The 23,898-nt window shown below is 41.1% G+C and overlaps 1 protein-coding gene across 2 annotated transcripts in view; it reads left to right on the plus strand.

The window, feature by feature from the left end:
• LOC134927686 (mediator of RNA polymerase II transcription subunit 1-like) overlaps positions 1 to 21,440 on the plus strand; it is a 168,827-nt gene extending 147,387 nt beyond the window's left edge. For both annotated transcript variants that reach the window (XM_063922493.1, XM_063922492.1), the window contains exons 16-17: positions 7,921 to 8,029; positions 20,771 to 21,440. In XM_063922493.1, the coding sequence (XP_063778563.1) occupies positions 7,921 to 8,029; positions 20,771 to 21,365 (704 nt within the window). In that variant the 3' untranslated portion in view covers positions 21,366 to 21,440. The remainder of the gene's footprint in view (positions 1 to 7,920; positions 8,030 to 20,770) is intronic.
• The last annotated feature ends 2,458 nt before the right edge of the window (positions 21,441 to 23,898 follow it).

Below are 23,898 nucleotides of genomic sequence, written 5' to 3' on the forward strand. Positions count from 1 at the left end.
TACAGCTGCATTTTTTAGGACACTGGTGACTCTTTTTCTGAGGTCTGTGTACATTTTCGGTATCGCCTGCCTAGAGAAATGGAACCTAGATGGTATTTGGTACCGGGGACACAGTACCTCCAACAAGTCTCTAGTTGGCTCTGCAGTAATGATGGATACCGGAACCACGTTTCTCACCACCCAGGATGCCAAGGCCTCAGTTATCCGCTTTGCAGTAGGATGACTGCTGTGATATTTCATCTTCCTCGCAAAGGACTGTTGAACAGTCAATTGCTTACTGGAAGTAGTACAAGTGGGCTTACGACTTCCCCTCTGGGATGACCATCGACTCCCAGCGGCAACAACAGCAGCGCCAGCAGCAGTAGGAGTTACACGCAAGGATGCATCGGAGGAATCCCAGGCAGGAGAGGACTCGTCAGACTTGCCAGTGACATGGCCTGCAGGACTATTGGCATTCCTGGGGAAGGAGGAAATTGACACTGAGGGAGTTGGTGGGGTGGTTTGCGTGAGCTTGGTTACAAGAGGAAGGGATTTACTGGTCAGTGGACTGCTTCCGCTGTCACCCAAAGTTTTTGAACTTGTCACTGACTTATTATGAATGCGCTGCAGGTGACGTATAAGGGAGGATGTTCCGAGGTGGTTAACGTCCTTACCCCTACTTATTACAGCTTGACAAAGGGAACACACGGCTTGACACCTGTTGTCCGCATTTGTGGTGAAATACCTCCACACCGAAGAGCTGATTTTTTTGGTATTTTCACCTGGCATGTCAACGGCCATATTCCTCCCACGGACAACAGGTGTCTCCCCGGGTGCCTGACTTAAACAAACCACCTCACCATCAGAATCCTCCTGGTCAATTTCCTCCCCAGCGCCAGCAACACCCATATCCTCCTCATCCTGGTGTACTTCAACACTGACATCTTCAATCTGACTATCAGGAACTGGACTGCGGGTGCTCCTTCCAGCACTTGCAGGGGGCATGCAAATAGTGGAAGGCGCATGCTCTTCACGTCCAGTGTTGGGAAGGTCAGGCATCGCAAACGACACAATTGGACTCTCCTTGTGGATTTGGGATTTCAAAGAACGCACAGTTCTTTGCGGTGCTTTTGCCAGCTTGAGTCTTTTCAGTTTTCTAGCGAGAGGCTGAGTGCTTCCATCCTCATGTGAAGCTGAACCACTAGCCATGAACATAGGCCAGGGCCTCAGCCGTTCCTTGCCACTCCGTGTGGTAAATGGCATATTGGCAAGTTTACGCTTCTCCTCCGACAATTTTATTTTAGGTTTTGGAGTCCTTTTTTTTCTGATATTTGGTGTTTTGGATTTGACATGCTCTGTACTATGACATTGGGCATCGGCCTTGGCAGACGACGTTGCTGGCATTTCATCGTCTCGGCCATGACTAGTGGCAGCAGCTTCAGCACGAGGTGGAAGTGGATCTTGATCTTTCCCTAATTTTGGAACCTCAACTTTTTTGTTCTCCATATTTTATAGGCAGAACTAAAAGGCACCTCAGGTAAACAATGGAGATGGATGGATTGGATACTAGTATACAATTATGGACGGACTGCCACGGTTAGGTGGTATAAAAAAACCACGGTTAGGTGGTATATATTATAATAATAATACAATTATGGATGGACGGACTGCCTGCCGACTGCCGACACAGAGGTAGCCACAGCCGTGAACTACCGCACTGTACACTGGTTGATAAAGAGATAGTAGTATACTCGTAACAATTAGGATGACACTATGACGGTATAAAGAATGAAAAAAAAAACACGGTTAGGTGGTAGGTATATAATAATAAATAATACAATTCTGGTCGGACGGACTGCCTGCCGTGTGCCGACACAGAGGTAGCCACAGCCGTGAACTACCGCACTGTACACTGGTTGATAAAGAGATAGTAGTATACTCGTAACAATTAGGATGACACTATGACGGTATAAAGAATGAAAAAAAAAACCACGGTTAGGTGGTAGGTATATAATAATAAATAATACAATTCTGGTCGGACGGACTGCCTGCCGTGTGCCGACACAGAGGTAGCCACAGCCGTGAACTACCGCACTGTACACTGGTTGATAAAGAGATAGTAGTATACTCGTAACAATTAGGATGACACTATGACGGTATAAAGAATGAAAAAAAAACCACGGTTAGGTGGTAGGTATATAATAATAAATAATACAATTCTGGTCGGACGGACTGCCTGCCGTGTGCCGACACAGAGGTAGCCACAGCCGTGAACTACCGCACTGTACACTGGTTGATAAAGAGATAGTAGTATACTCGTAACAATTAGGATGACACTATAACGGTATAAAGAATGAAAAAAAAAACCACGGTTAGGTGGTAGGTATATAATAATAAATAATACAATTCTGGTCGGACGGACTGCCTGCCGTGTGCCGACACAGAGGTAGCCACAGCCGTGAACTACCGCACTGTACACTGGTTGATAAAGAGATAGTAGTATACTCGTAACAATTAGGATGACACTATGACGGTATAAAGAATGAAAAAAAAACCACGGTTAGGTGGTAGGTATATAATAATAAATAATACAATTCTGGTCGGACGGACTGCCTGCCGTGTGCCGACACAGAGGTAGCCACAGCCGTGAACTACCGCACTGTACACTGGTTGATAAAGAGATAGTAGTATACTCGTAACAATTAGGATGACACTATGACGGTATAAAGAATGAAAAAAAAACCACGGTTAGGTGGTAGGTATATAATAATAAATAATACAATTCTGGTCGGACGGACTGCCTGCCGTGTGCCGACACAGAGGTAGCCACAGCCGTGAACTACCGCACTGTACACTGGTTGATAAAGAGATAGTAGTATACTCGTAACAATTAGGATGACACTATGACGGTATAAAGAATGAAAAAAAAACCACGGTTAGGTGGTAGGTATATAATAATAAATAATACAATTCTGGTCGGACGGACTGCCTGCCGTGTGCCGACACAGAGGTAGCCACAGCCGTGAACTACCGCACTGTACACTGGTTGATAAAGAGATAGTTGTATACTCGTAACAATTAGGATGACACTATGACGGTATAAAGAATGAAAAAAAAACCACGGTTAGGTGGTAGGTATATAATAATAAATAATACAATTCTGGTCGGACGGACTGCCTGCCGTGTGCCGACACAGAGGTAGCCACAGCCGTGAACTACCGCACTGTACACTGGTTGATAAAGAGATAGTAGTATACTCGTAACAATTAGGATGACACTATGACGGTATAAAGAATGAAAAAAAAAACCACGGTTAGGTGGTAGGTATATAATAATAAATAATACAATTCTGGTCGGACGGACTGCCTGCCGTGTGCCGACACAGAGGTAGCCACAGCCGTGAACTACCGCACTGTACACTGGTTGATAAAGAGATAGTAGTATACTCGTAACAATTAGGATGACACTATGACGGTATAAAGAATGAAAAAAAAACCACGGTTAGGTGGTAGGTATATAATAATAAATAATACAATTCTGGTCGGACGGACTGCCTGCCGTGTGCCGACACAGAGGTAGCCACAGCCGTGAACTACCGCACTGTACACTGGTTGATAAAGAGATAGTAGTATACTCGTAACAATTAGGATGACACTATGACGGTATAAAGAATGAAAAAAAAACCACGGTTAGGTGGTAGGTATATAATAATAAATACAATTCTGGTCGGACGGACTGCCTGCCGTGTGCCGACACAGAGGTAGCCACAGCCGTGAACTACCGCACTGTACTGTGTCTGCTGCTAATATAGACTGGTTGATATTTAAAGAGATATTAGTAGTATACAACAATACTATACTGGTGGTCAGGCACTGGTCACCACTCCTGCAGCAAAAGTGTGCACTGTTAATTAATATAATTGTACTCCTGGCTCCTGCTAACAACCTGCAGTGCTCCCCAGTCTCCCCCACAATTAATTATAAGCTTTTAATTTATACATTGATGACTGTGCAGCACACTGGGCTGAGCTGAGTGCACACAGACTGAGTCACACTGTGTGACTGACTGTGCTGTGTATCGTTTTTTTTTTCAGGCAGAGAACGGATATAGCAGAGAGAAGTGAACGGATATATTATATTAAATAAAAGTTAACTAGCAACTGCACTGGTCACTGACTGTGGTAAACTAACTCTGTCTGCGACTCTGCACAATCTCTCTCTCTCTATCTAATCTATCTCTATTCTAATGGAGAGGACGCCAGACACGTCCTCTCCCTATCAATCTCAATGCACGAGTGAAAATGGCGGCGACGCGCGGCTCCTTATATAGAATCCGAGTCTCGCGATAGAATCCGAGCCTCGCGAGAATCCGACAGCGTCATGATGACGTTCGGGCGCGCTCGGGTTAACCGAGCAAGGCGGGAAGATCCGAGTCGCTCGGACCCGTAAAAAAAAACATGAAGTTCGGGCGGGTTCGGATTCCGAGGAACCGAACCCGCTCATCTCTAGTGACAGTAAGAGGCAAAGGATGATGGGGAGAGGCAGCGGGCGACTGGGGAAAGGTAGTGGGTGACTGGGGACAGACTGTGGGTGACAATGACAGTGTTCTCACCAGAATATGTTTGAATCTGGCGGCATTATGAAGTACAGTAGGTGGGAAGGGGAGCAGGGTAGGGAGGAGTGGACCTGATGTCTGTGGTGGCATCAGGTCTCAGGGGTTCCTGGGGCCATGTTTGCCTTCACAAATATTATTGGGGTCTCAGGGGGCAGCAGGATGCGAGTGTGAGCAGGAACACAATCTGCTGCTGTGGCTGGGGACAGAGCGGGACTCCCTCCAGCGGCTACACTGGTAGAGAAGATGCAGGAGAGGAGATGTTTTACAATACTAGTGATGCTTACTTCTGCATTGTTTCAGTGTGCTAGATTAATTTGTGCAGGCAGGGCTGTTCACTTAGCCGCAATCGTATCGCCGCCTCCCCCTCAGCGCACATCTAGTCGCCGGCTAGCAGTGGCACTCAAGAGGAAGAGAGGAGGAGCCGGGGAGTGGTAACAGGGGAGGTCCCCATTGCCTCTCCTCCTGACCTCCGTGGCTCCGTCCTCCTAACCCAGGGTCCACTCCTATCACGGGCGGCTGACAGAGCGGCAACCGCAGCATAATGTATGATGTATCTGATTGTCATTGACCAGCGCAAGCTCCGCCACTAGGGGTGCGGGTGTGCGGCTCATTTTGGTGTCACCCCATTGAACGGTGACACCCGGGTGCGGGCCGCACACCCCTCTCGATGCCACTGCTCCAACTGATAGAGGTAGCGAAGAGGAGGTGGAGTCAGAGATGCTGAAAGAGCGATATGATAGGTAGGATGAGAACCAAGAAAGGGCTGTGTTCTGAAGGGTTCCGGTATGAATGGTCGACCATGTTATGGTCGACAGTCATTAGGTCGACCACTATTGGTCGACATTGACATGGTCGACATGGACACATGGTTGACACATGAAAGGTCGACACATGAAAAGGTCGACATGAGTGTTTTAACTTTTTTTGTGTCGTTTTTTGCGTAAAGTGACTGGGAACCCCAATTAGTGCACCACGTCCCCTCGCATGGCTCGCTTCGCTCGCCATGCTTCGGGCATGGTGCCTTCGCTCCGCTACTGCTTCGCTCGGCACAGATACCGTTCCAATCGTAGTCCACGTGGATCGTAAAGTATGGAAAAGTTCCCCAAAAGAAAAAAAAAAGTTAAACTCATGTCGACCTTTTCATGTGTAGACCATTCATGTGTCGACCATTTTCATGTGTCGACCATGTGTCCATGTCGACCATGTCAATGTCGACCAATAGTGGTCGACCTAATGGCTGTCGACCATGTGAACGGATACCGTTCTGAAGACCTAAGGGTTGTAGTGTTTATATGAGAAGAAAGTGGTCAACAGTGTGAAAAGCAGCAGAGAGATCTAGAAGAATAAGAAGTGAGTAATGGTCTTTAGACTTCGCAGTGACCAGATCATTCATTTCTTTAGTCAGTGATTTCCCTATGGAGTGTTGGGAATGAAAGTCAGACTGAAGTGGGTCCAATAAGTTGTGTGAGTTAAAGTGTGTGAGGTGAGTATAGGCAAGTGTCAAGTAGCTTGGAAGGGCATGGGAGCTGAGAGACGGGAAGGTAGTTTGAGAAAATGTTTGGGTCCGACTTTTTTTTTATTCCCAGAATCACTGCATGCTTGAACAGTGAAGGAAAGATACCAGTAGAGAGCGAGAAATTACAGATTTTAGTTAAGGTTGGGGTGAGCTGAGCATATGAGACAGAGCTTTACTTATTTGTACGAGTATAGGATCAAAAGAAGCGGTATTAGATTAGTAGGGTGAGGATGATCTCCCAAATTAAGATGAAGTATCAACACTCTTGTAAAACCACACATCTTGATTATTACAAACCACACCACCAAACACCCTTTTTTGTTTTCAGTTCATTAATTCACCAATTGTTCTTCCACCTCTAAGGATGTTTTTCTGGTAATTAATGGACTATAGAGGTATAACCTCCACACGGGGCTGGCCACGTACTGGAAGAATTTTAAATACTGACTGAACTGTATTCTGTTAGTGTAGTCAAAGATGCTGATCTTAATATGCCTGAAATCTGGACAGTTTCCTTCCTCTGCTTACATTGTGGGGGGATTCAGAGCTGGATGCAGATTAGCGGCTACAACTTTTGTCAGTCACTACTGTGTCTGTATACTAATGCAGTGGCCGATGGGCGTCCTATTGAGATGCCCACCAACCACATTGTGAATGTGAGTACAAAGACACACTTTAGCTGGGGAGTATGTGTGCACGATCGGACACTGCACATGCCTTCTCCGCCCCTGCCACTTCAGCCCAACTCCAACGTTTTAAAACCCAACTCTGGCACTCTAACCTCATCCAGCTCATCTAAAAACTATCCCACAATGTTAAATGCCTGTGAAGTCGCACACCGTTTTGTCACACTCTTTTGTGATACCAACATGCTCCTTTTAAAATGAGTCGGCATTTTAAGAAGTTGGCCAGTTGTTATGGATCCCAGGTGTTTAACATTGCCTGGGATTGTGGAAGGAGAAGAATCTTACAGCATCCTGTTCTTTGGTGGAGACACTTTTCCAGACCCTGATACATTCCCCTTTACCTCTGCAAGGTGATTGCATTTCTTGCCTCTAGCCTCCAATGTTTCAAATGCTCTCTCAAAACCCATTTGGTCACTAAAACCTACTGGACTACTGCTTGATCCCCACCCAAAATCTACTTCCATGTCTCACCAGTCCTATCCTCTCCTATTTTAAATGTAAACATTTTTTATAATTCCACCACTTTTTTTTTTTTTTTTTTTTTTTTACCCCCTTTCAGACATAAGCTGGGGTTTCTGAACACTGCTTCAATCCATGTCTAGAAGACCCAATTTCACACTACACCTTGGACATGGGCAATACCTGGGTTGAACCCATTCACGATGAACCCATGTCTGCATTCAGTGTGAGTCATTGCTCATTGTGCTCTGGTGCCTGCTGATGTCATCTGCAAGCACCCCAGACAGCCAATCAAGTATTTTTACCGCAACTTGGGTCACACCGTTCACACTACAGCCAACCGGGGTCTGTCACCGGTATAACCCTGGTAACAAGCAGGGTCACGGAACCCGGGATATCCAACCCGAGTCTGGTCTGTTTACACATAGTTGAGATCAGAGTCTAGCCGCAAGCCCTGGCAATATCCCAGGTCGGATATGTCTGAAAGGGGTATTATTCTGTTCACTCATATCACATGGTCAATATGTATACATATAGAGCTATAAATACTCATGTGATGTATGTGCATGCTGGTTACCTTTGTCATTGTATTACTATGTGTATCCTGTGTCACTGCACATTACAGTATATGTGAAACGTAAGTGGTTTCCATTCTTTTTCTTGTAGTTGTCATTGATGTCTTGTGCTCAAGAAAATTAACGTGCAGTCTGTACACAAGCTCCTCGGATCCTCCCTCACCCTGCAGCAGTGAATTTATAGTAAAGGTTCTGGAACGGTAAACTACAATCTAGAAATACCTATATTTATTTATTTTTTTATTTTTCTAACACACCAATACATCCATCCATCTCAGTGGAGTAGGGATATAAACCAAAGATACATAGATTACAATACAGAAGCAATACTTGAAAGAAACGAAATGGAAAGTGATAAAATAATTACTAAAGTTTATTGGTGTACAATTAAGTGAATAAATGTACAGAAACAACTTTGCTTGTTTCTGCCAGGAGACAGAAATAAAAAGAGGTCCAAGTATGGATACAAGGCAGAACTATTAGGCACTCTGTGGAAATAGGAGAGAGCTGCCAGATAAAAGTAGTATATAATAAGCACACAGCTTTTGCAAGTTCTATAGTCAAATAAGAATGGACTGGATAACAAGGCCCTTTGAAATTCATGCTTGATAACCATAGCCAGGAAAGTGTTATGCAGTAATATTATAACTCTGTGACCAATACTATAGCTCTGAATCCAGAACACATTTGTGTGTCAAAGTGCTAGACAGGAGCTGTCCTAAGGGGATGTAGTTAAAATGCCGGCTGTTGGGAACCCGGCGTTCAGGATACTGACACCAGAATCCTGGCGCAACAGGGCTATTCCCACTTGTGACACCCATAGAGTGGGAATAGATCCTGTGGCGAGCCTCCGAGCCTGCAGGGGGACTCTTAGCGCTTGCGCCGCTGCCGGCATTCTAGCGGGTGGGATGCCGTTGTCGGGGGGGATTCAGACACTGTCTAGGTCAACCGCTATTGGTCGACAGTAAGTAGGTCGACAGGGACTCTAGGTCAACACGACAATAGATTGACATGAGTTTTTAAATTTTTTTTTCTTTTTTACATTTTTGAACTTTTTTATACTCTACGATCCGGGTGGACTACAATTGGAAACGAGAACCTGTGCCGAGCGCATCGGTAGCAGAGCGAGGAACCTTGCCCGAACCATGCGACGGGACACGGTGCACTAATTAGGGTTCCCGGTCACTCTACGAACAAAACGACGCCAAAAACAATTAAAATTCTCATGTTGACCTTTTTTTATGTCGACCTAGTACATGTTGACTTAGAGTCCCTGTCGACCTAGAAACCATGTTGACCTACTTGCTGTCAACCAATAGTGGTTGATCTAGACACTGTCGACCTATGCCTAGTCTATCTAACATACCACACCCGCTGTCTGGATATGGGCAGCCTTCATCCCGCCTGCCGGGATAATGTATCACGCCTGTCCTAAGTAGGGATGTCACCATATAAAAAAAAGTTTGGAACCAATATACTAATGACTTGGAATCTATGATGCTGGATGTCATCTGGTTAAGTAGTCTTAATGCTGTACGTTTACTCCTGTCCCATAAATAGTAGGCCAGGCTTACCTATGACTGACAGTTTATTTTACATTTGTTTTCCTTTCTTTTTTTACACCACAGTCTAAATGTAATAACCTGCAAACTGCCAGAGGTGCGGGACTATTACATTTATCCACACATTGGGTAGTGAAGAGTACAAGCGCTAATGAGTATAGTGATAGTTATAATGGAATTAATTAGGTGGATTACAAGATTAGTAAAAATGGCCTTAGGCACTTATCTGATAAATACAAAACTTCAATCCGGTATTCATCGTTTTAGGAATCATGTAAAAGAAGAAACCGCAAACATAGTGTGTATCGTTCACAGATAAAAATAAAGCAATTTTGCTATAAAAGGTACCAGTATTTTAGGGAATTTTTGCTATTCCCAATAAAATTATAATCTGTAGCTTCACGACATAAAATACAGATTTTAATGAACAATACAGAACACGGCTAGACAACACACGTACAAGATTTTAAAATCTTAAAAGCTTATCTGTCCGTTCTATGTGCAAAGGAATCAGTAACCAATTGTTCCATGGACACAGGATAGCCAAAGGTTATGCGTACAGGATAAAAGTAGTTCAAATGCTTATCTGTCCATCAATAGGAGTTTCAGCAGCAAACGGTCCCAACGCGTTTCGTCCTTCAAGGTGTGGACTTCTTCAAGGGGATCAGCAGAATGAGCTAGGACTGCTCCATTTATACCATAAGGCAGGAAGTTGCAGTACATTTACTTAGTGACATCACATCCTGTGGTGTCAATTATTTATTATGTTTAAAAAACAAGTAAAAAATGCTAAAAAGCATACTGAATTAATAAGGGGGGGATAGGACTAGAGTGCAGTAAGTGGCCTGTGAATAAATTACATGAAAAGTGATGGTGAATGGTGTTAGGAAAGAAAAGACGGCGGTGGAACGCAAAAAGCCGTCCGGTGGAACGCACCGCCATCATGTGTGCGTCATATCCGCTCGTTTTGTGACGGGACAATTAACTGAAGATGGAAAATAGCAGAGCGCCCGGTGGAACGCATATCCGCCCATGTGGTGGAACGCACCACCATCTTATATTAATTGGAATGCGGAAGTGAAGTGAAAATTCAGCGGTGAAACGCATATTAACAATGCGGATGTGGTCAATGGGGAAGGAGAGTGGAAAGCTTTGTTACTATGGATACTATTAAACAAGAAGGGGTTTAGAAGGACAGGAGTCTTATTGTGACTTAAAGTGAAAGTGCTTATTGTTTATTTATAAGATTTTTTGTTTACTGACTGTGCAGTGATGGTGCTGACGTTCTGATTAATTCTATAATAAATGTGTATTTGATTAATACTATTCAGCAGGGAAATGAAAAATGGGGTACAGGTATATTAATTTATATATATAAAACCACAGATAAAATATATATATATAAAAAGAGAAAGCCAGAATGATGTTTTTCAATGTACACATAATATCCCATTTTGGGGGGAGGAAAATGCTGCCAGATTATATTTTTGTGGGGTACAGGGATGCTAAAATGAAAAAGACAGAAATAAAAAGTATATCAGTATTATGTAAAATTATATATATATATATATATATATATATATATATATATATATATATATATAAAAAATAAAAATATAAGATTGCGGAAAAAATGTGGTTTTCGTGTTAGTAATAATAAAACATCATAAAAAGACATCATGTGATGGATAGGTGTATGAAACAGATCATTATTGGAGAAAGGGGGCGATTTCAAAGGCTTCATTTAGTCCTTGTGGTGATAATGTTTGTAGTTCGTGTATCCAAAACATTTCACGCTTGGAGAGTTTATTTAGTATATCTCCACCTCTATCTCCGAGTTTGACCCATTCGATCGCTTTATAGGTGATTTCTTCTGGGTTGGATCTGTGTTTGTCTATGAAATGTTTCGAAACTGTGTGATTGTCAACTTTGTTTTTAATATTTCGGATATGTTCTTGTATCCGAAGTTTTAAAATTCTCTTGGTTTTGCCCACATATTTTAGGCCGCAAGTGCATTCCAGTAAATATATGATCATTGTGGAATTGCAATTGAGGAAGTCTTTGATTGGATATTCCTTTGTATTGTTGTGATTGAAAAATTTTTTTCTGTTGGGATGAAGAAATTTACAAATATTACAGTTGCCACATTTATAGCTGCCTTTGCAGGTTCCAATGGTGTTCCTTGTGTTTGTGATTTCAGTTGGCAAGTGGCTAGGGGCCAAAATGTCCTTTAGATTGCTTGTTTTGCGAAAAACTATATCTGGTTTAGACGGGAGTATTTCCTTCAGGATGGGATCCAGAAGAAGGAGATCCCAGTGTTTATTAATGGACTGCCTGATTTGTTTTTCTTGATTACAAAAAGTGGTGATGAAAGGAGTGAAATTCTTGTCTTTTTCTTTGTTGTTTTTGCTGAATAGAGCTTGTCTGGATGTGCTGGCTGTTTTCTCTAATGCTTTAGTAATTACTGTGTCAGGATATTTTCTCTCCTTGAATCTATTTGCATAGGTGGTTAATTGATTTGCACAGTCTTGTTGGTCACTGCAGTTGCGCTTAATTCGGAAAAATTGGGAATAGGGGATGTTTGTCTTCCAATTCTTCGCGTGGCAGCTTTTGAAGTGGAGATAGCTATTGGTGTCAACACTTTTGATGTGATTACTGGTGACGATCTGAGTTCCATTGTTTGACAAGGTCAAGTCCAGGAAGTTAATTTGTTTTTCGTTAGTTTCATGTGTGAACTTAAGATTGTAGCTATTGGACTCTAATGTACTTAAAAAGGTGTTGCAGGTATCAAGGTCTCCTTTCCAAACTATCAGAATGTCGTCAATGTACCTCTTGTAGACGATCAAATTAGAAATATATGGATTATTGTTGTAGATATGTTCTTCTTCCCATGCTCCCATCAGTAGATTGGCGAAACTGGGCGCGAAGGTAGTGCCCATTGCGGTCCCGCAAATTTGTAGAAAGAAGCTTTTTTGGAAAATGAAATAATTGTGGCTAAGGGTGAATCTCATAAAGTCACAAATTGCGTTTTTATGAGTAATTGTAATATCCACATCTCTATCCATAAATTTTCTGCAGGATTCTATACCTTTTTCGTGTTTGATGCATGTGTACAAGCTTTGTACATCAACTGTAATCCAGATATAATCTTCTTTCCATTCAATTTCAGACAAATATTTAATCACATTGCCTGTATCTTTCAGGTAAGATGGTAGGGACATGACATATTTTTGTAAAAATATATCGATGTATTGTGATAGGTGGCTGGTGAGGGAGTCAATACCGGAGATTATGGGTCTTCCGGGTGGATTTGTTAAAGACTTATGAATCTTGGGTAGATAGTAAAAGGTGGGTATCACCGGTGTTGTAATCATTAGGAACTGGAATTCATTTTTGTCCAGTACGTTGTTATGAAAGTAATGAAGTAATATTGGTCGCAATTCCTCAATGAAGAGGTTCGTGGGATCTTTTCCAAGTTTCTTATATGATGTGGTGTCGTTAAGTAGACGATTTGCTTCTTGTTCATAAGTTGCTCTGTCAAGAAGGACTATGCCTCCTCCCTTATCTGCCTGTTTTATCACGATGTTTTTGTTATCTTTTAGCTTTTTTAATGCTTCTTTTTCTTTATTTCTCAAATTTGAGTACGGATACGCTGTCAAATCCATATCGCATAAGTCCTTTTTCACTAGTTCTTGAAAGGTATTAATATAGTTACCTTTAGACTCCAAAGGGTAAAATTTCGATTTGCGTTTAAGGCCTGATTTTGATGGTTCTGTGAGTGTTGAATCTTGTTCCTTTTTTGCGAAATGTCGCTTGAGGGTCAGTGATCTTGCGAATTTATTGATGTCAATATAGGTGTCGAATTTATTCATCTGTTTGGATTGAGCGAATTTGAGTCCCTTACTTAAAATGGCAATTTCATCATTTTTTAATGAATGGCTGGATAGGTTGAATATACCTTGCTGGATGGGATCTTTTATTATATATGGCGTTTTTTGTTCATTCTTTCTGCGTCCGCCCCGAGTACCTCTTCTTCTTCTTGTAGGCTTCTTTTTCCCTTGAACCTCTCTCTGAAGAAGGTTTTCCTTGTGGAAAATTGATTTTCTACTGTGGGGTCTGGAGATAAAAAATCCGAGTCGCTGTTGGAGTCGAATCTTTGAAGTGCCGAGAATCTGTTGTTGGTGTTGACATAATTGGGATAGGGAGAGTTGAATTTTTCTCTCGTTTGTTGTCTCTGTTGTTGCAGTTGATTTTGGCCAAAATTCTTCTTTTGATAGTACGGGGTAGTTTTCCATTTACGCACTCTTGGATCTTGAAAGACCGGGATTTTCTGGTATTTTTTGTCATTGAATCTGCTCCAATTTTGGATGCGATTGTTGAGGTAGTCCTGCTTGTCTCTGATGAATTTCTTTTGTTTGCTTTTGATAACTTCCTCCTCTATACGTTCAATTTTCTTTGTCAGTGTTGTGTCGTTAGCTTTAAAATCCTCTTTATCTTTATGGACCACTAGTTGTTGTTCTAGAGTAGTTAAATCTTCTTCGATCTTAGTTAAGGCTTTCCTTTTTTCCACGATGATGAGTTTCATGAGTTCTTTGGAACAGTTATGTAAAATTTCGTCCCAATTTTTAATAAATTCTTGATTTTCTAGACCAAAAGTAGGTCTTTTCAGTAATCTTAGGCCTCTTGGTATCCTGTTTACTTGGATATATTGTTCCAGGCCTTTTATTTCCCACCATGTTTTAATTTCCCTAGTGAGAAGTCTTTCTGCCTCCCAGAATTGGGAATCTAGATCTGATGTATTTATTGTATCTTTTACTTTATTAGAGTTTCCTTCTTCAAATATTTGATGACAGAGGTCGTTTCTTTTATCATATCCTCTGTTTCTAAACATTGTTTCTTTTTCGCACAAGTACTAGCTGCCTTTGGAAAATCACCACAAGAAAGATAGAGAAATAGAGACCTAGGCGCTATAGTACAAACGTGCGGTATAAGGTGTAAGAAGGAAAATACTCGTCTAGCTCTTTTAAGAGTAGCAGCTCGTAATACAAAATTAGTGCATGGTATACACATATAGTAAAATTGGGTAGTGAAGAGTACAAGCGCTAATGAGTATAGTGATAGTTATAATGGAATTAATTAGGTGGATTACAAGATTAGTAAAAATGGCCTTAGGCACTTATCTGATAAATACAAAACTTCAATCCGGTATTCATCGTTTTAGGAATCATGTAAAAGAAGAAACAGCAAACATAGTGTGTATCGTTCACAGATAAAAATAAAGCAATTTTGCTATAAAAGGTACCAGTATTTTAGGGAATTTTTGCTATTCCCAATAAAATTATAATCTGTAGCTTCACGACATAAAATACAGATTTTAATGAACAATACAGAACACGGCTAGACAACACACGTACAAGATTTTAAAATCTTAAAAGCTTATCTGTCCGTTCTATGTCCGTTCTATGTGCAAAGGAATCAGTAACCAAGAGTGCGTAAATGGAAAACTACCCCGTACTATCAAAAGAAGAATTTTGGCCAAAATCAACTGCAACAACAGAGACAACAAACGAGAGAAAAATTCAACTCTCCCTATCCCAATTATGTCAACACCAACAACAGATTCTCGGCACTTCAAAGATTCGACTCCAACAGCGACTCGGATTTTTTATCTCCAGACCCCACAGTAGAAAATCAATTTTCCACAAGGAAAACCTTCTTCAGAGAGAGGTTCAAGGGAAAAAGAAGCCTACAAGAAGAAGAAGAGGTACTCGGGGCGGACGCAGAAAGAATGAACAAAAAACGCCATATATAATAAAAGATCCCGTCCAGCAAGGTATATTCAACCTATCCAGCCATTCATTAAAAAATGATGAAATTGCCATTTTAAGTAAGGGACTAAAATTCGCTCCATCCAAACAGATGAATAAATTCGACACCTATATTGACATCCATAAATTCGCAAGATCACTGACCCTCAAGCGACATTTCGCAAAAAAGGAACAAGATTCAACACTCACAGAACCATCAAAATCAGGCCTTAAACGCAAATCGAAATTTTACCCTTTGGAGTCTAAAGGTAACTATATTAATACCTTTCAAGAACTAGTGAAAAAGGACTTATGCGATATGGATTTGACAGCGTATCCGTACTCAAATTTGAGAAATAAAGAAAAAGAAGCATTAAAAAAGCTAAAAGATAACAAAAACATCGTGATAAAACAGGCAGATAAGGGAGGAGGCATAGTCCTTCTTGACAGAGCAACTTATGAACAAGAAGCAAATCGTCTACTTAACGACACCACATCATATAAGAAACTTGGAAAAGATCCCACGAACCTCTTCATTGAGGAATTGCGACCAATATTACTTCATTACTTTCATAACAACGTACTGGACAAAAATGAATTCCAGTTCCTAATGATTACAACACCGGTGATACCCACCTTTTACTATCTACCCAAGATTCATAAGTCTTTAACAAATCCACCCGGAAGACCCATAATCTCCGGTATTGACTCCCTCACCAGCCACCTATCACAATACATCGATATATTTTTACAAAAATATGTCATGTCCCTACCATCTTACCTGAAAGATACAGGCAATGTGATTAAATATTTGTCTGAAATTGAATGGAAAGAAGATTATATCTGGATTACAGTTGATGTACAAAGCTTGTACACATGCATCAAACACGAAAAAGGTATAGAATCCTGCAGAAAATTTATGGATAGAGATGTGGATATTACAATTACTCATAAAAACGCAATTTGTGACTTTATGAGATTCACCCTTAGCCACAATTATTTAATTTTCCAAAAAAGCTTCTTTCTACAAATTTGCGGGACCGCAATGGGCACTACCTTCGCGCCCAGTTTCGCCAATCTACTGATGGGAGCATGGGAAGAAGAACATATCTACAACAATAATCCATATATTTCTAATTTGATCGTCTACAAGAGGTACATTGACGACATTCTGATAGTTTGGAAAGGAGACCTTGATACCTGCAACACCTTTTTAAGTACATTAGAGTCCAATAGCTACAATCTTAAGTTCACACATGAAACTAACGAAAAACAAATTAACTTCCTGGACTTGACCTTGTCAAACAATGGAACTCAGATCGTCACCAGTAATCACATCAAAAGTGTTGACACCAATAGCTATCTCCACTTCAAAAGCTGCCACGCGAAGAATTGGAAGACAAACATCCCCTATTCCCAATTTTTCCGAATTAAGCGCAACTGCAGTGACCAACAAGACTGTGCAAATCAATTAACCACCTATGCAAATAGATTCAAGGAGAGAAAATATCCTGACACAGTAATTACTAAAGCATTAGAGAAAACAGCCAGCACATCCAGACAAGCTCTATTCAGCAAAAACAACAAAGAAAAAGACAAGAATTTCACTCCTTTCATCACCACTTTTTGTAATCAAGAAAAACAAATCAGGCAGTCCATTAATAAACACTGGGATCTCCTTCTTCTGGATCCCATCCTGAAGGAAATACTCCCGTCTAAACCAGATATAGTTTTTCGCAAAACAAGCAATCTAAAGGACATTTTGGCCCCTAGCCACTTGCCAACTGAAATCACAAACACAAGGAACACCATTGGAACCTGCAAAGGCAGCTATAAATGTGGCAACTGTAATATTTGTAAATTTCTTCATCCCAACAGAAAAATTTTTTTCAATCACAACAATACAAAGGAATATCCAATCAAAGACTTCCTCAATTGCAATTCCACAATGATCATATATTTACTGGAATGCACTTGCGGCCTAAAATATGTGGGCAAAACCAAGAGAATTTTAAAACTTCGGATACAAGAACATATCCGAAATATTAAAAACAAAGTTGACAATCACACAGTTTCGAAACATTTCATAGACAAACACAGATCCAACCCAGAAGAAATCACCTATAAAGCGATCGAATGGGTCAAACTCGGAGATAGAGGTGGAGATATACTAAATAAACTCTCCAAGCGTGAAATGTTTTGGATACACGAACTACAAACATTATCACCACAAGGACTAAATGAAGCCTTTGAAATCGCCCCCTTTCTCCAATAATGATCTGTTTCATACACCTATCCATCACATGATGTCTTTTTATGATGTTTTATTATTACTAACACGAAAACCACATTTTTTCCGCAATCTTATATTTTTATTTTTATATATACATATATATATATAATTTTACATAATACTGATATACTTTTTATTTCTGTCTTTTTCATTTTAGCATCCCTGTACCCCACAAAAATATAATCTGGCAACATTTTCCTCCCCCCAAAATGGGATATTATGTGTACATTGAAAAACATCATTCTGGCTTTCTCTTTTTATATATATATATTTTATCTGTGGTTTTATATATATAAATTAATATACCTGTACCCCATTTTTCATTTCCCTGCTGAATAGTATTAATCAAATACACATTTATTATAGAATTAATCAGAACGTCAGCACCATCACTGCACAGTCAGTAAACAAAAAATCTTATAAATAAACAATAAGCACTTTCACTTTAAGTCACAATAAGACTCCTGTCCTTCTAAACCCCTTCTTGTTTAATAGTATCCATAGTAACAAAGCTTTCCACTCTCCTTCCCCATTGACCACATCCGCATTGTTAATATGCGTTTCACCGCTGAATTTTCACTTCACTTCCGCATTCCAATTAATATAAGATGGTGGTGCGTTCCACCACATGGGCGGATATGCGTTCCACCGGGCGCTCCGCTATTTTCCATCTTCAGTTAATTGTCCCGTCACAAAACGAGCGGATATGACGCACACATGATGGCGGTGCGTTCCAGCATTGTCAGTATGCGTTTCACCGCTGAATTTTTACCTCACTTCCGCATTCGATTAAATACAAGATGGTGGTGCGTTCCACCACATGGGCGGATATGCGTTCCACCGGGCGCTCCGCTTTTTCCTTCTTCTGGTCATTTGTCCTGTCACAAAACGAGCGGAAATGACGTACACAAGATGGCGGTGCGTTCCACCGGACGGCTTTTTGCGTTCCACCACCGTCTTTTCTTTCCTAACACCATTCACCATCACTTTTCATGTAATTTATTCACAGGCCACTTACTGCACTCTAGTCCTATCCCCCCCTTATTAATTCAGTATGCTTTTTAGCATTTTTTACTTGTTTTTTAAACATAATAAATAATTGACACCACAGGATGTGATGTCACTAAGTAAATGTACTGCAACTTCCTGCCTTATGGTATAAATGGAGCAGTCCTAGCTCATTCTGCTGATCCCCTTGAAGAAGTCCACACCTTGAAGGACGAAACGCGTTGGGACCGTTTGCTGCTGAAACTCCTATTGATGGACAGATAAGCATTTGAACTACTTTTATCCTGTACGCATAACCTTTGGCTATCCTGTGTCCATGGAACAATTGGTTACTGATTCCTTTGCACATAGAACGGACAGATAAACTTTTAAGATTTTAAAATCTTGTACGTGTGTTGTCTAGCCGTGTTCTGTATTGTTCATTAAAATCTGTATTTTATGTCGTGAAGCTACAGATTATAATTTTATTGGGAATTGCAAAAATTCCCTAAAATACTGGTACCTTTTATAGCAAAATTGCTTTATTTTTATCTGTGAACGATACACACTATGTTTGCTGTTTCTTCTTTTACATGATTCCTAAAACGATGAATACCGGATTGAAGTTTTGTATTTATCAGATAAGTGCCTAAGGCCATTTTTACTAATCTTGTAATCCACCTAATTAATTCCATTATAACTATCACTATACTCATTAGCGCTTGTACTCTTCACCACCCAATTTTACTATATGTGTATACCATGCACTAATTTTGTATTACGAGCTGCTACTCTTAAAAGAGCTAGAGGAGTATTTTCCTTCTTACACCTTATACCGCACGTTTGTACTATAGCGCCTAGGTCTCTATTTCTCTATTTATCCACACATATTTAGTAACCAACTGACCTGATCCCTGGCCTCTAGGGCCCAGATGCTCAGCGGCAAGTCATCCTCTCCCACATTTGCAGACAGCCTCCCATATGCTAACTACCCCTCTAAAATTAACAAGGCTGATTTAAAAAAAATCCACTTGAACATACTTTTATATATGGAATCTGAGTTAATAACTGTTGCCTCTTTCTGTTGTACAGTACATTATGGTTCCCATGTGTGGTGAAACAACACAATCCAAAATCCTACTAGTTTGTGGAACTTTTGATCCAGTCATGTGAGATTTTCCTTTTAAAGATACTGTATTTGCATGACACATTAGAGCATGTTGATGCTCAGATCTCAATGGGAACTGTATACAATATAACACCATATCAGCAAGCCTTTTCTTCCCTTTATTCTACCAATACCCCTTTCAGACATACTCTAAAATACCGGATTTTTGCTCGTAACGCGCATTGACCCGGGATTTCTGTATGTCTGAAAGGTACCAACCCGGGAACACGTCTTCAAGTCGGCACCCCTGCTATTGACCAGGGTTTTTCCCAGGACTTTCGGCCCGGGTAAATAACCCTGGTTTAATGTGACTGGCGCAACCCGGGATTTTACTTCCGGGTTGCACTGATGGGCTGTCTGGGGCTGCAAGGAGGGGGGCTGCGCTCCGTGCTGCAAGCAAGGAGGGAGGGCAGTGCCACATGCTGCAAGGAGGGTGGTGTGTGTGTGTGTGTGTGTGTGTGTGTGTGTATGTATGTATGAGTGTGACGTGTGTTTGACATAAGGCTAACAGCCCTGGCTTGTAGACCAGGCTTATGTCTGAAATGGGACCACCCGGGAATTTTGCAGGTCTTAGGTGTAGTGTTAAAGGGGTCTCGCACAAAAGTTTTCAAGGTGTGTGGGGTTTTTTTTTCCCCCCTCCCCTCAATTTCTTCTAGGACAGCTAGACTTTACTGACTGAAAACCATAACAATAATTAGAATAGTGCACTATAAATACCGAAGGTCATTGTAGAACCATTCATAATCAGATGTGGGTACTTTACCACTAGCAAGATGAAAATATTTTATAGAAACATACGTAGTGGACAGATAGGACCCCACTGGACTTTGGAAGCTACCTAGTTTTACATCACCAGTGCAAACAATACAGCAGCTTTAACTGACATTAATCATTTTACAAGTATAAAGGAAGAAGGTTCTCTAAAATATTTGTACAAATCTTTTACTAAACTTTTATAGCAAATTCAAAAAGAAAACAAAACCAAATAAAAATTCCAAGTTTATTTTATAAAAAAAAAAAGGTATCAAAATTAACATGTATTGAAAGTGTAATGTAAGATGGCGCTATGAGTATCGAGCAACCATAAATGTTCTATTTAATTTTTTATTTTTTTTGTCTGGCAGTTGTATGTCCATTCCTATCACTATGAGAACCATCTTCAAGAAGGCACAGAAACTGGAGATTACTCAGAAGATGGAGACTAATTGTACAAGCAGCAATAATATTTTACCTCCACAGACCCCAGCAGAATCCCCACCAGCAGGAACTGATCCATCACATAACATATTACGAGAAACCATATCTGCTTCTGAGAAAACTCCACATGCTGCGGTCTATGAGTCCAATGAGCAGTTTTTCCCTGATGCCATTGGCTCAATTGGACCCAGTCCATGTCCCGCTCAAGAACCAAACTACAGCTTTACAGAAGACGCCTATTTTAGCATGGCAAAAGTCAATGCTAATGGTGTAGAAGAGACCAATTCTAGTCCTGTTGAAGAATCTTACTCTAGTCTACCCGAGGAGCCAAATTCTAGCATTGTCCAAGAACTCAGCCCCATTATGGCTGAAGTGCCCAGTCCCAACATGGGAGAAGAGCCAAGTTCCAGCATTACAGGAGAGCTGAGCTCCAGCATTGCAGATGAGCTCAGCCTGAGCGTTTCTGGGTTCATGAAATCACAGTCCATTCCTGAAGATGAAAAAGACTGCTATCCAATATAAACAAGCATGCTTTTTTTTCTTTCTTTTTCCATGATAATGTTCCCATAAATAAATAGTAGTGTTTAAACGCAATAATGTGTCTCTATAAAACTGGCTATAAGAAGCAACGCTCCCTCATTACACATTAGTGCTGCCTGGGTAACCTAGAGATCTGGCTCTCAAACCTCTATCATAAACCGCAGCAATTCCAGCACCAATCGAAACATGTTTATAACACCACCATTATCTAGGATCCAGCAAGCAGTGAATTGTGTGTACTCCTCCAAGCTATGTTAATGTGCGCGCAGTGATGGGTGGAGTGGGACAAATTTTATATTATATATTACATAAACTAGAAAATAACACTACCAAGGACAGTCCTACACGCCATATTACTTCCTACAATTATCCGGATGTCAGATATGTAAAGGACGTCGTTTTCAAGGCTTACACCTTTTTCTCACTTGGTATATTTAAAGGTAAGGTGGTGGTGAGAGAAGTGATTATATTGGTGACATGGGCAACCAGTGCAAAGCCGGGTGCGCACTAAATGATGTGTGTACTTGGCCAACGGGACAGCCGATGTAACGATACATTTGGCGTCCCATACATACTGAATAATATATTGTGCAATATATTGTTTACGGACGCAGTACCCTGCATACCATCGTTTGCCAGGTTGTCAAATGACCTGTGGGAGCGTGCAATAGTGGGCACACCCTAGACGATGTGTCTGATATGTCTGTTAAGACACATCATCTAGCATGTACCCAGCTTGAGTGTTTACCAGATCTGGTCAAGACCTCCTTTTCTGCACCATCATCCTCATTGCTGTTCCTTTACACAAAGGGTTTAATGCAGAATCATGCTATCTATTTCATGTAACATTTGCACATGGTCATGTTCAAATTACATTGGTATTTGTGCACCTAGAGAATTGCTTTTATTTCTAATATACAACTGCATAGCGCAGAACCCTTCACTTTGAAAGTTGTGTTAACTCCTAGAGAATGGTGTAAGTATGATATCAGTGTGATATCCGTATGATATCACAAGAAATAATGCTATTGGCATTATGCATCCAACCATAAGAAACTTTTGTAAACCCTTATTACAATTTCCTTTTAAATTTTAAGGGAAGTCAGAAAAATAATTCAACCATGTGGAGTTGTCTATGCGACATCAGACTTCGCTCAGTGCCTGTGGCAATGTGTATGTACATCAACTATGACTAAGAGGAACATCCTTTTCCAAATTTCCTACTACTGTAGCACAAATATACGTAATACATAGAGAATAGTGAGGTCTTTTGAAAGGAAGTCATTGCTAGTGAAAAGGAAACAATAGTTTGTAATACTGGATTGTAGAGTTAAGGTGGGTACACAGTAGTCGATGTGCTCTATGAGCGATGTTGTCTAGTGTTTCCCCTCCCGGGCCGGTCGGCAACAGTGTGTACACACTGAACGATATGCAAACGATATCTCTCAGTGACGTCACGCCGCGGCCAGGCAGTATATGCAGGTTTTAGACAGTTCAAATTGAACTGCATGCACGGCTGACAGCGAGGGTTGTTAACAACCAGCGGGGCCGCACATTGCTCATCGGCGGCATACACACTTAGTGATAAAGTAAACAATGTCGCTCAGGAAGGGTCAAAATGAGCAACGTCATTTAATTTATTGCTAAGTGTATCCACCTTTAGTTTAGGACTTGGATGCAAGTCTAAATGGGATCTATTGTAAAACTGAATACATTAGGTTACCACAAAAATAAGAGTTATGGTAAAACTTACGTTTGTTAACTTTTTCTTCAAAGTCCATGGGATCCACAGGGTTAATGATGAGGTATATATGATGGAGACCAGGATCAGGCACCAAACAGCAAAGCTTGTGAGCCTCCAAGGATGCACTGGGCTCTTCTTTCCCCTCATACACCCCCCACCCCCTCACCCATGCTCAGGCACTTCAATGTACGTTAACAAGCCTAAAGCAGGAGCAGGAGAGAAGGAAGGATACACACAGAAAACACACTCACATAGAGGAGAAGGGAACCAGTGACCATGAAAGTAACCCATTGAAGCTAGTTGTGTCAGGGTGGGCACCCTGTGGATCCCATGGACCTCGATGGAAAGAGTTAACAAAAGGTACGTTTTTACAATAACTTTGTTTTCTTCTTCTCGGTTCATGGTCTCCACAGGGTAAACCTTGGGATGTCCCAAAGCAGTTGTAATCGGGATAGAACGATTCTAAGCTGAAAAGAGGACATTGCGGCCAAAGGTTGCATCCTGAGAGGCAAATGTATCATAGGCATAGAGCCTAAGAAACGTGTGGGCAGAAGACCACATGGCAGTCTTGCATAATTGTTCAGCAGATGCTCCATGGCGTGCTGCCCGCGAAGGACCCACAGAGCGAGTAGAGTGAGCGGAGACTGTACTTGGTACAGGAAAATCAGCCTGTGAGATGGTCATGTGGAGCCAAAGTGCCAATGTTTGCTTATTGGCAGGCTAGCTTGTGGAATCCATAGAGGATGAATAAGGAATCCGTTTTCCTAATGG

This window comes from Pseudophryne corroboree, chromosome 5 (genome assembly GCF_028390025.1).
Source record: "Pseudophryne corroboree isolate aPseCor3 chromosome 5, aPseCor3.hap2, whole genome shotgun sequence".
NCBI lineage: Eukaryota > Metazoa > Chordata > Amphibia > Anura > Myobatrachidae > Pseudophryne > Pseudophryne corroboree.